Source organism: Loxodonta africana, chromosome 3 (assembly GCF_030014295.1).
Source record: "Loxodonta africana isolate mLoxAfr1 chromosome 3, mLoxAfr1.hap2, whole genome shotgun sequence".
Classification (NCBI taxonomy): Eukaryota; Metazoa; Chordata; class Mammalia; order Proboscidea; family Elephantidae; genus Loxodonta; species Loxodonta africana.
This window is the reverse complement of record NC_087344.1, coordinates 1,560,534-1,572,786: the sequence shown is the minus strand read 5'-3', so window position 1 is coordinate 1,572,786 and position 12,253 is coordinate 1,560,534. Positions and strand designations below refer to the sequence as shown.

General features: G+C 55.7%; 1 protein-coding gene across 5 annotated transcripts in view; it reads left to right on the top strand.

Moving 5' to 3' along the window:
- Nucleotides 1–12,253, top strand: part of REXO1 (RNA exonuclease 1 homolog) — a 36,503-nt gene that overhangs the window by 9,686 nt on the left and 14,564 nt on the right. For all 5 annotated transcript variants that reach the window (XM_064280130.1, XM_064280128.1, XM_064280132.1 and 2 more), the window contains exon 2: nucleotides 10,109–11,790. In XM_064280130.1, coding sequence (XP_064136200.1) covers nucleotides 10,109–11,790 — 1,682 coding nt within the window. The remainder of the gene's footprint in view (nucleotides 1–10,108; nucleotides 11,791–12,253) is intronic.

Genomic DNA, 12,253 nt, shown 5'->3' with positions numbered 1-12,253 from the left:
TCTGACCCTCGCATCCTGCTGAGCTCTGGGTGGGCAGGGCCTGTGTCTGCCTCCTACTGGTGGTCCTGGTGCGTGTGGTCCTGGGCCGGATGGAAGCAGAGCTGGCAGGGGCTGTGCTGCCTCCCACAGCTGCCAGCATTTGGACCCAGACCTGATGAGGAAAGAGGAAAGGGGTGAGGTGATGACAGGTCCTGGGGAACCTCTGGGGGGACCCAGCCTCTGAGGTTGGACGGGCCTCTTTCTAGCTGTTTGGGGCTCCAGGAGCTGCAAGACCTGGAGAGACTCAATTTCCTCATTTGTGAAATGTGGCGTGGGGCAGGGCTGTGAGGGTTCAGGAAGGGGAGCAATGAGCTCTGAGTGCCTCTGCCCCCTACACCCCCTGAATAGGGCCTTCACGCTTGACGGGCCCACCATTTCCTTTGGTCTCTTGGTCATCGTTCCTTGCTAGGTTCTGGGCACCGGGCCCCGCAGAGACCCACTCTGGATGGTGGGCCTCCAGTCCAGGAGGAGAAGAGCTTGTGGAAAGTGGGGTGCAGTGGGCGCAGAGGTGGGGAGCAGGGGGCTGGTAAAGCTGGGCGGGCAGCATTTTTGGGCAGCTCAGGCCTCTGGAAGGAACAGCCCTTGTGGGTTCTGCCGAGGACGTGTTTCTCCCACAGCGACCACTGAGGCCCTGCATGGGGTTCTGCTCTGCATTCCCGCAGCCCTGGAGCTGTGGGGGGCAGGGCAGGCATCGAGGCTGTGCAGTGCCTGTGCCTCCCCAGGAAGCTGGTGATGGGACATGGGACACCTGGCTCCGTGGGGGTATTGTGCACTGTGTAAGTGCCAGCCTTGGGGAGGGCTGGGCCTGGCCGTGGGCAGTAGAGGCCAGGGAGGAGGTGCTGCAGCCTCTCCGCTCTTTCCTCCCTTCCCTTGCTGGCACTGGGCCTTCTCAAGGGGCACCCCTCAAGCCACCCTAGGCCCCGCTGTGCCGCCCTGGAATGGGGCTGCTGTTGTTGTGTGCTGTCGGGTCAGTTCTGACTCATAGCTACCCCGTGTGAGAGAGAACGGCCCCACAGGGCTTTCTAGACTGTAATCTTTCAGGGAGCAGATCCCCAGGTCTATCTCCTGTGGAGCCACTGGGTGGTTTTGAACCACCAACCTTTCAGCCAGCAGCTGAGAACTTAACCATTGTGCAGAAATGGCATGGGGGTGGCATTTGACCTTCTCTAACTTCACAGGGGGAAGGAGAGTCAAGATCAACAGCCCAAGGCTGATTCCTATGAGGCAGAGGCCAGACATGCCTCCTCTCTCGGCCATCTTTCCCAGTTCTGACACCACCCGTCCCTCCCACAGCACTCTGTACTTCTTCTGGGTTAGATAATCCATTGCAGTGGCCACACAAAGCTCACAGGGAATGCTTGTGATGACAGGGTTTGTCAGGGAAGTGACAGTTACCACTCAGGCTCAGGAGCGCTCCGGATACAGTTCTTCCATCAGGACGGCCTCTTCCCAGCCGTGCAGGCAGGCAGGCCTCTCCCTGGCCCTGGGCCTCTGCCCTGCTCAGGCAAGGCTTACGAAAGGCAAGTGTTACAAAGCTCTTTTAGCTCTGCAGTTAAGTGCCCCAAGGCACCCCACGCGGCCAGTAAGCCTGGGCCTGAAGCCCTCAGCTCTAGCTTCCAGGGTCAGCAAACCTGGCTCCACCAAGTGCTCAGAAGCACCCCACTCTGCCAGCAAGACTCCCATCCAGTGGCACTCAGCTTTCTCGCTCTGTGGACCGGGAAGCCCACTGTGGCGTCTCCTGCTGGTCTCTCCTGCCACGGCTTCTCTGCCACCACTTCTTGCTGTCTTCAGTGTTACAGCTGTCTCTTTCTGCCTCCTGGTTCCATTAGCTTCTCGGCACAGGGATCCTGGGTCTGAAGGTCGCTCTTCTTCCTTGGTGGTGGTGAGAACTCCTCTCTGCTGTGGATTTGGCTCTCTTTTTAAGCCTAGCAGGATGGCAAACTGACCAATCCCCTTGGTGGACCACACCACCAAGTCCCAGCCAATCTCTCGGGTGGGAGTTACAAGACCGTGGTGAGAAAGGCCACACAGAAGTGACCATCACGCCACACGCCATGCCACCAGGGCTGGCATCCACACGCCGTGCAGCTAGGGCTGCCGTCCACACAGCCCCTTTGGGGGCTTTCCCAGCCTTCCCACAACCAGCACCTCTGTCAGAAAAATGGCCCCCCCTTAATCTTGTTTACCCACCGGGTACCCCCAGGAGGGCCCTTCCTGCCTGTAGCACCTCCTTCTCAGGGTGCCGCTGTCAGGTCTCTGACATTCCCCCAGCGTCAGGGCTGGGGGGGCAAGCACTGCTGAATGCTTTACGGGAGGGGCCCCAGCCTTCCAGGCAGGGTGGGCGTAGGCATGGGGTGGCCCAGGGAGGCACACGAACCAGTACCCACCTCATTAGCTCACCACGAAGCCTTGGGGAGCACCTGCTGGCAGGGATACCTGTGTGCTTATCTGTGAGTTGCAAGCAGCCCAGGAGCCACCCAAGCCCCTGGCAGGGGTGTGCTGGAAGCTTCTACCTTGTCCAGAGCAGCTGGGGCTAGGTGACATAACCGGTGGGGAAACTAAGGCCTCAGAGGGGCAGGGTGAACTGCCAGGGGCATTTTCTTTCTTTCATTCTAGGTGCAGGCAGGGGAGGCGGCTGCCTGGGAGCGAAAGGGCACCCACAGGGTGTGAGCGCCCCCTGCTGCTTGATGGGGGTACTGGGCTGGGGTCTGCACCCCCTCGGAGTCTGAGCAACCGCAGCTCCCAAGTGCACCCTGCCCTCTCCACTGACAGCCCTGTCCCCGTCTGCCTATGAGCCCCCAGCCCGTCCACTGACTGGAAGCTGCCTGGGTGCTGGAGAGGATGCTGTTGTTGTCTATTGCTGTTGACTCGACTGTGACCCATTGCCATGGGGCAGAGTTGAACTGCTCCATAGGGTTTGCAGATTGCCAGGCATGTCTTCCCAGCACTCTGGGTGGGTTCAGACCACCAACCTGTTGGCTGGTAGCTTAACTATCTGCACCGTCCGGGGACTCCAGGCAGCTTTTAATTGCCCTTAAAAGACAAGCAAACAAAACCCATCCCAGGCTCCTGGTGGAAGAACTAAACCACTGCCCTCTTTCCTCTGGCTGGAAGCCCCACCAAGGTGGCCCCAGGGCCTTTGTAGGACTGCTTCCCTCCCTCCCTTTGGTTTTCCGTTCCTGGGAGGTGGGTGCATTTCCTTTCTCCCAAATCCCCAGGCACAGCCTCATCTCGAGGGTGGGTATTTCTCCCTTGACAATCCTGAGCTTGGGGAGGTCTGAACCCTGTGGCCTCCGTTTCCCAGAGAAAGGCTGAGGGCTGTCCCTTGTGGTTTGCATATTGCCTGGGGCTCTGGGGTCCTGTGCCTAGGGGAGGGGCACCTCTGTGCTCATTCACCCAGCCAGCCAGCACCCCTCCCCCTGGCCCCGCCCCTCCCAGGTGACTGGGGGAGTGGGCAACCCCATGAGGTGGGCCATCCACATCCCAGGGAACAGTGTGGCAGCCCGTTCTGTGTCGGGCTGGAGGCCCCTGCAACACCTGGGAGCCAGGCCTTCCCTCCTCAGCAGCTGTGCACAGGAAGTGCCCCCAGGCCACATCTCCCCAGCTCCCTGGCCGACCCGCCTTCTACTACATAGGGCTGCCTGGACTCCCAGGGTGGTGGATGTGGGGAGGGTTCTGTAACTGTCACCTTTCACTGTCATGGGTCAGGGGGGACCTGGGGCTGCCCTGGGGGGGCTGGGAGGGGAGCCCTGGCCCTGCTCTGTCTGGGTTGGTCAGCCCTCTCGCCTCTTCTGAGAGGCCCTGCCACAGTCCCTTCACTGAGCAACTGGCGCACAGCCCTGCACCAGGCCTTCATCACCTGATGCCTGAGCCCTCCCACCATGGGAGCAGGCCTCAGCTCTGCCTTGTGTTCCTGAGGCTGAGGGCCCTGGTGCCACTCGTGCTGGCCCAGCCACTGGGAGCCCCAGTGAGCTCAGCTGTTAGCTGGGGCAGGATCTCCTGGCCCTGCTGAGGAGGAGTGGTGACTGTTCCCCGAAAGTGCTTAGCACTGTCCAGGCCATGGGCCCCCACACTGGCTTTGTGCCCGTAGGAGGCACAACCTATGTCCAGATACCCAGCCCTGTCGTGTTCTCAGTAGCTGGAGCACAGACATGCTGCCTTCTGTTTTTCTAAATATAATTGAAAAAATAGGTTCCAAACTAAAAGTAAAACATGCCTTCAGTGAACCCATCCCTCCCTCGTGTCCCCTGGGTGGCCCCAACCCCTGTTCTTGCCAGGTTCCTTCTGCACCTGTGTGGAATGGAACATCCACCACACCTTTCTCAGGTGGAGGCAGCAAACTCTGCAGAGCTCTGCAGGAGCTTCCCCTCCTGAGTGACCCATGGCTGCGCTAACAAACAACACACAGTCTTGATCTTGCAGTCCTGGGGGTCCCTGAAAATGACCACAGGCCAAGCGGCTTCAAGACACTCACAGAGTCCGGAATGGGTCTCATGAGGCTGAAATCTGGGTGCTGGCTGGTTCCTTCTGGAGGCCCCAGGGAGAATCATCTCTTGCCTTTTCCAGGTTCTAGGGGCCCCATGTTCCTTGGCCCGTGGTTCCTTCCTGCGTCCTCAGAACCAGCAGCGAGCATCTTCCCGTCTCTCTCTCTCTGCTCCTGTCCTCACAGTTCTCCTCTGACTCTGACCCTCCTGCCTCCCTCTGATGAGGACCCTGTGATCATATGGAGTCCCTGGGTGGTGCAGAAGGTTAACACTCACTGCTGCTAATTGAAAGTTTGGAAGTTCAAGACCGCCTAGAGGTGTCTGGGAAGAAAGGCCTGGCGGTCTGCTTCCAGAAAATTAGCCGTTGAAAACCCTGTGGGGCACAGTTCTACCCTGACACACGGGATCGCCCTGAGTCAGAGCTGGCTCAGCCGCAGCTGGCTTTTGGTTTTGTGATGATATCGGACCCACCAGGGTAATTCAGGATAATCTCCATCTAAAGATCCTTAACTTGAAATACCGTGTGGCTCCACTTCAGTGAGGTGTCCAGGACAGGCAGATGCACAGAGATAAAAACGTGCGCTTACCCAGGGCTGGCAGGGGGAAGTGGCGTTACTGCTGAAACGGTGCTGTCTCTCCGTGTGGAACTCTGGATGGGCTGTGGTGATGGTTGCAGCATGGCGAACACGACTCATGTCACTCACCTGTACGCCTAGGAGTGGCTGAAAGGACAAAACGAAGGTCCCTAATCCCATCTGCGTGTTCCTTTTCCCTGGAAGACACCATACTCACAGGCTCTGGAGATCAGGGCGTGGGCATCGTTGTTCTGTGGTGGAGGGGTGGTGGTGGTTGTGAAGGAGCCCTGGGGCCACACAAGGGTTAACGCTCGGTTGCAAACCGAAAGGTTGGGGGTTCGAACCCAGCCGCTTCACGGAAGACCTGGTGATCTGCTCCCGTAATGATTCTTAAAAAAACCAAACCTGTTTGACGTCGAGTAGAGCTGTCCCATACGGTTTCCAAGAAGCGACTGGTGCATTCTACCTGCCGACCTTTTAGTTAGCAACCGAGCTCTTAACCACTGCACCACCAGGCCCCCTGTAAAGGTTAGAGCCTAGAACACCCTATGGGGCACTTCTTGTCCTATAGGGTTGCAATGAGTCGGAATCGACTTGACAGCAATGGGTTTGGCTTTTTTGGTTTGTCATTAGCTGCCATTGAGTCAGCCCCCAACTTGTGGTGACCCCGTGCACAGTGGGACTAAACGTCGCCCGTCTTGCGCCATCCCCGTGATCAGTTGCGGGTTGGGCTGCTGTAATCCATAGAGTTTTCATTGGCTGTTTTGGGAAGTTGATTACCAGGCCTTTCTTCCTAGTCTGTTTTAGTCCAGAAGCTCCGTGGAAACCTATTCAGCATCATTGTTGTTGTTAGGTGCCGTCCAGTCGGTTCCAACTCGTAGCGACCCTATGCACAACAGAACGAAACCCCGCCCGGTCCTGCACCATCCTCACAATCGTTGTTATGCTCGAGCTCATTGTTGCAGCCACTGTGTCAACCCACCTCGTTGAGGGTCTTCCTCTTTTCCGCTGACCCTGTACTCTGCCAAGCATGATGTCCTCCTCTAGGGACTGATGCCTCCTGACAACATGTCCAAAGTATGTAAGATGCAGTCTCGCCATCCTTGCTTCTAAGGGGCATTCTGGTTGTACTTCTTCCAAGACAGATTTGTTCGTTCTTTTGGCGGTCCACGGTATATTCAATGTTCTTCACCAACGCCACAATCCAAAGGCGTCAACTCTCCTTTGGTCTTCCTTATTCATTGTCCAGCTTTCACATGCATATGATGCGATTGAAAATACCATGGCCTGGGTCAGGCACACCTTAGTCTTCAGGGTGACACCTTTGCTCTTCAACACTTTAAAGAGGTCCTTTGCAGCAGATTTACCCAATCCAGGGCATCTTTTGATTTCTCGACTGCTGCTTCCATGGCTGTTGATTGTGGATCCAAGTAAAATGAAATCCTTGACAACTTCAATCTTTCCTCCGTTTATCACGATGTCGCTCATTGGTCCAGTTGTGAGGATTTTTATTTTCTTTATGTTGAGGTTCAATCCATACTGAAGGCTGTGGTGTTTGATCTTCATTAGTAAGTACTTCAAGTCTTCTTCACTTTTAGCAAGCAAGGTTGTGTCATCTGCATAATGCAGGTTGTTAATGAGTCTTTCTCCAATCCTGATGCCCTGTTCTTCTTCATATAGTCCAGCTTCTCCGATTATTTGCTCAGCATACAGATTGAATAGGTATGGTGAAAGGATACAACCCTTACGCACACCTTTCCTGATTTTAAACCACGCAGCATCCTCTTGTTCGAAAGACCACCACTTGGTCTAAGTACACATTCCTTATGTGCACAATTGTTAGGGAATTCCCATCCTTCGCAATGTTATCCGTAATTTGTTATGATCCGCATAGTTGAATGCCTTTGGGTAGTCAGTAAAACACAGGTAAACGTCCTTTTGGTGTCCTCGCTTTCAGCCAAGATCCATCTGACATCAGCAGTGATACCCCTCATTCCACATTTTCTGAATCCGCTTGAGTTTCTGGCAGCTCCCTGGCAACGTACTGCTGCAACTGTTTTTGAATTATCTTTTGCAGAATTTTACTTGTGTGTGATATTAATGATATTGTCCTATAATTTCTGCATTTTGTTGGATCACGTTTCTTTGGAATGGGCACAGATATGAATCTTTTTCAGTCGGTTGGCCAGGTAGCTGTCTTCCAAGTTTCTTGGCATAGACGAGTGAGCACCTCCAGCGCTGCATCCGTTTATTGAAACATCTCAATTGGTGTTCCATCAATTCCTGGAACCTTGTTTTTTGCCAATGCCTTCAGAGCAGCTTGGACTTCGTTCTTCAGTACCATTGGTTCTTCATCATATGCTACCTCCTGACATGGTTGATTACCAACTAATTTTTTTTGGTACAGTGACCCTGTGTAGTCCTTCCATCTTCTTTTGATGCTTCCTGTGTCATTCAGTATTTTTGCCTATCAAACCAAACCTGTTGCTGTCAAGTCGATTCCGACTCATAGCGACCCTATAGGACAGAGTAGAACTGCCCTATAGAGTTTCCAAGGAGCGCCTGGTGGATTCAAACTGCCAACCTTTTGGTTAGCAGACGTAGCTACTGCAACTCGAGGCTTCTGTTTTTTTTTCAGTTCTTTCAGCTTGAGAAATGCTGAGTGTGCTCTTCCGGTTCAGTTTTCTATCTCCAGCTCTTTGTGCATGTCATTATGATACTTTGTTTTCTCCAGCTGCCCTTTAAGGTCTTCTCTTCAGCTCTTTTACTTCATCACTTCTTCCTTTCGCCTTAGCTACTCCATGTTCAAGAGCAAGTTTCAGAGTCTTTTCTGACATCCATTTTGGTCCTTTTTTCTTTCCTGTCGTTTTAATGATCTCTTGCTTTCATGTATGATGTCCTTGATGTCATTCTACATCTCATCTAGTCTTTGATCTTTAGTGTTGAATGCATCAAGTCTGTTCTGAGATGGTCTCTAAATTTAGGTGGGATATACCCAAGGTCATGCTTTGACTCATGTGGACTTGTTCTAATTTTCTTCAGCTTCAACTTGAACCTGCATGGGAGCCATTTACAGTCTGTTCTGCCGTTGGCCCCTGGCCTTTTTCTGACTGATGACATTGAGCTTTTCCATCGTCTCTTTCCACAGATGTATTCGATTTGATTCTTGTGTATTCCATCTGGCTAGATCCACGTGTGGAGTCACCATTTATGTTGTTGAAAAAAAGGTATTTGCCATGAGTAAGTCATTGCTCCTGCAAAATTCTATCATGTTATCTCTGGTGTCGTTTCTGTCACCAAGGTTAAATTTCCAACTGCCAATTCCTCTTTGTTTCCAACTTTTGCGTTCCAATCACCAGTAATTATCAATGCATCCTGATGGCATGTTCAATTTCTGACTGCGGAATTTGGTGAAAATCTTCAATTTCTTCATCTTTGGCCTCAGTGGTTGTTGTGTAAATTTGCGTAATAGTTTTATTAACTGGTCTTCCTTGTAGGGGGTGGGTGTTATCCTGTCACTGACAACGTTGACCTTCAGGATAGATCTTGAAATGTTCTGACAATGGACACAACACCATTCCTCTTCAAGTTGTCATTCCAGACATAGTAGATCATATGATTGTCAGATTCAAAGTGCCCAATACCAGTCCATTTCAGCTCACGAATGCCTAGGATATATATAGATTTTTATGCTTTCAATCGTGAAATATATATAGTAAACTCGCCATTCCAGCCATTTTTGTGTGTACAGGTCTGTGACATTAATCATGTTCACTGTGTTGGATAGCCAGCACCTCTCACTGTGCCCACAGTTTTCCATCACTGTGAAGAGACCCCCAGGCAGTGACTCCCCCCTCCCTCTCCCACTGCCCTGGAACCACCGATGACCTTTGGTCTCTGTGGATTTGCCTGCTCTGGGCATTTCATACAAGTGGGGTCATACAGTATTTGCCATTCTGTGTCTGGCTTCTCTCAGTTGGTGATGGGCCCAGCTGAGTCTTATTTGCACTTATTCATTTTATGATATTTTTAGAGACATTAAAAAAAAGTGCCCATGTCCTTTTGCATCTCCCCTTTCCTGTCCCCCCCCCCTTTTTAAATTGTATTTGTGAGCAGTTTTAGGTTTACAGAAAAACGGCACAGAAAGAACAGAGCTCCCATCACCTGGTCTCCATCTGCATCCAGGCCCTGGAGTTGTTACTGTGTGGCGTTTGATGTGCTTGGTTTGTTACGGTTGGTGACCCGGTCCTGATACATTGTTATTAACTAAGGCCTGCGGGTTGGAGTAGCTTCATTGTTTGAGTCCCACAGTTCTCTGGGCTCTGACTGGTGCTGGACATCTTATGTTCCCCATTACAGTGTCACATACACAGGGTGCGTGACGTCATGTGTCCCCTGTTACAGAGTCACATAGGATTGTTTCACTACCCCCAGATGCCCTGTGTGTGGTAAATGTCTCCTCACAAATGCTGACACCTTTCAGACTTGAATGAGTTCCCTGTGGCTGCTGTGAAGAATTACTGCACACTGGGTGGCGGACTTTCTCCCAGTGCCCGCCCAGCTGCAGGAAGCAAGGTCCTGTGGCTCAGGTGGCAGCTGGGTCAGGGTGGGACCCACCAGGCCCCTCACCTCACCAAGCCCCAGCTCCCCACCTGTAACTTGGGGCTGGTCATGTCTCCACCCCCTCTCAGCCTTGTGCTGGCCCCACGAAGTGGACCATGGAAAGTCCCTGTTTGGTGTGGCTGGTAGTTGCACACCCACGCCGCCCTGCCGTGACCCAGCCACATGGTTGAGCTGCACCCAGCACAGCTCCTGGTGTGGAGGGGGTTCCGGAAGCACCTCTCTGCCCAGCTCGGAGCCAGCCACAGCAGCGCCTCGGTGGAGCTCTGCTGGGGGCCAAGGCGAGAGCCGGGTCACAGGAGCTTCTGGAAGGCTGCCTCTCTCCTTGTTTCTGGTTGGGGCTATCCTCAGGCCAGTGACTGGCTGTTTTCTCTCCTGTCTTCATTTCAGGGCTTGGCTACGATCCCTACAACCCTGAGCTGCCCAAGCCGCCTGTGCAGAGAGAGAATGGCGTCCTGGACGGCGGGGACAAGCCCCGCTCAGACATGCTGGAGCTGGAGCTGGTCAACCAGGCCATCGAGGCCGTGCGCACTGAGGTGGAGCTGGAGCAGAGGCGCTACCAGGAGCTCCTGGGCACAGCCCGGGCAGGTGGCGCTGGCGAGGCCTCTGCTCTGGCACCCCGTGGCCCTGCCACCCCCGCTGCCGATCTGGGTGATGAGGACGCCTTCCCGCTGTCCTTCAACTACCACCCCAGCAGCCGTGGCCCACTGAGCCCAGATGCTGGCTACCAGCCCACACCGCTGGCTGCGCCTGCCGAGCCAGGTGGCAAGTACTCGCTGGAGAGGAGCCCGGGCCGGAGTGGCGCCCTGGAGTACGTGCCCAAGGCCGTGGGCCAGCCCCGCAGGCACGGCCGCCCCATCCCCAACAGCAAGTATGTCGTGGATAACTCCAAGCCATCCACCGATCTGGAATACGACCCACTGTCCAACTACTCAGCCCGGCTGCTGAGCAGGGTCAGCTCCAGGGACGAGAGGGCCCCCAAGCGGGCCCGGGGCGTCTCCGGCCGTGAACCCTACACGCCAGCGCCCAAGAAGCACTGTGACCCCTTCAGCGGCTGCGACGCCCGCTTCTCAGACTCGGAAGATGACGCTGTGGAGGCCTCGAGCAATGGGCCCACCTCCACCAGCACCCCCCAGACCCCCGTAGGCGCCGAGAGCCAGGCCTCCAGGAAGCTGTCCTGCAAGGAGGGCCTAGAGCCTGAGGAGGGCGGCCCTCGGGAGACCAAGGAGATGGCCGTACAGTACGACGTCGGTGATCTCGGGCAGCCTCCCCAGGGCTCCGGCGGGGGGCCCCCCGTCACGCCTGCCGCCCCAGCCCAAGCCGCACAGGAGCGGGGGACCCCCAAGGAAGCGAAATCCAAGAAGAAGAAACATGGGGAGCTGCCACCCACCAGCCACAAGGATGGCATCCGGAAGAAAGACAAGGGCAGGGACAGGGACCAAGGGAAGCCAGATGAGAAGAGGGCCCCAAGGGCTGCCAGTCCCCGGCGCCAGGCGGAGCGGCCAGACAGGACCAAGAAGAAGCCATCCTCGGCCACCACGCTGGCCAGCTCAGGGAAATCGAGGCCCAACCGGCCCCCGAAGCCCCAGCCGGCCCGCAGGAAGCAGGGCAAGCCCTCCTCGGGGAAGCTGGCCACGCGCAAAGCCCACTCGCTGGACGAGGGCAGCTCCCGGGATGCCCCCAAGTTGAAGCGGCGTGCCCTGAGCCACGCTGACCTCTTTGGGGATGAGAGCGCAGACGAGGACACGGGGGCACCGCGGGCCTGGCCCCCCACCCTGCCCAGCCTCAGCTCAGACTCAGACACAGACTCGGACTCCAGCCTGGGCCTGTCAGCAGCAGAGGAGCAGGGCCCGCCCAAACGGCTCAAGGCCTCCCCGCCCCCACCCGCCTCCCCTGCCCCCTCTCCCTCCTCCTCCTCCTCCTCCTCCTCCTCCTCCTCGGGGGAGGAGGTGGACTACGCGGCCCTGGAGAAGGAGGTAGACTTTGACTCAGACCCCATGGAGGAGTGCCTACGCATCTTCAACGAGTCCACCAGCGTGAAGACGGAGGACAAGGGCCGGCTGGCTCACCAGGTGAGGGTAGATGGCCCACAAGGTGAGGGCGGTGGCCCCTAGCCCTGGCTGGTCCCTGATGGCTCTCTGTCTCGGTGATGATGCAAACTGGCCACCTGCCATCCTGGTCAGTCAGCACTGGCCTCTGCCCTGGTTGAGTCAAGAGCCTCTGGCAGCTGCCCATTGCCCCCCTGCACCCAGTCCAGAAAGTGGGCGCTGTCACCACCACCCAGTGGGGCTCCTGCCACCACCTTCCCACAGATAGGCCAAGGGGTAGCCCTCTTACGCGGGTCCCAGCACCCCTCCCTTCCCCTGCCCTGGCGGCTCGCACCCGTCTCCTCACACTCCCCACCACGGCCACCAGGGGGCACTGCCTTCAAACAAACCGACACCCAGGCCCTTCCCTCCTGGCCGCGCTTTCTGGTTTCTGCTCGCTCACTAACAGCCTTTCCCAGCCTCTGCCCTGTTCCTTTTCCAGCCCCTG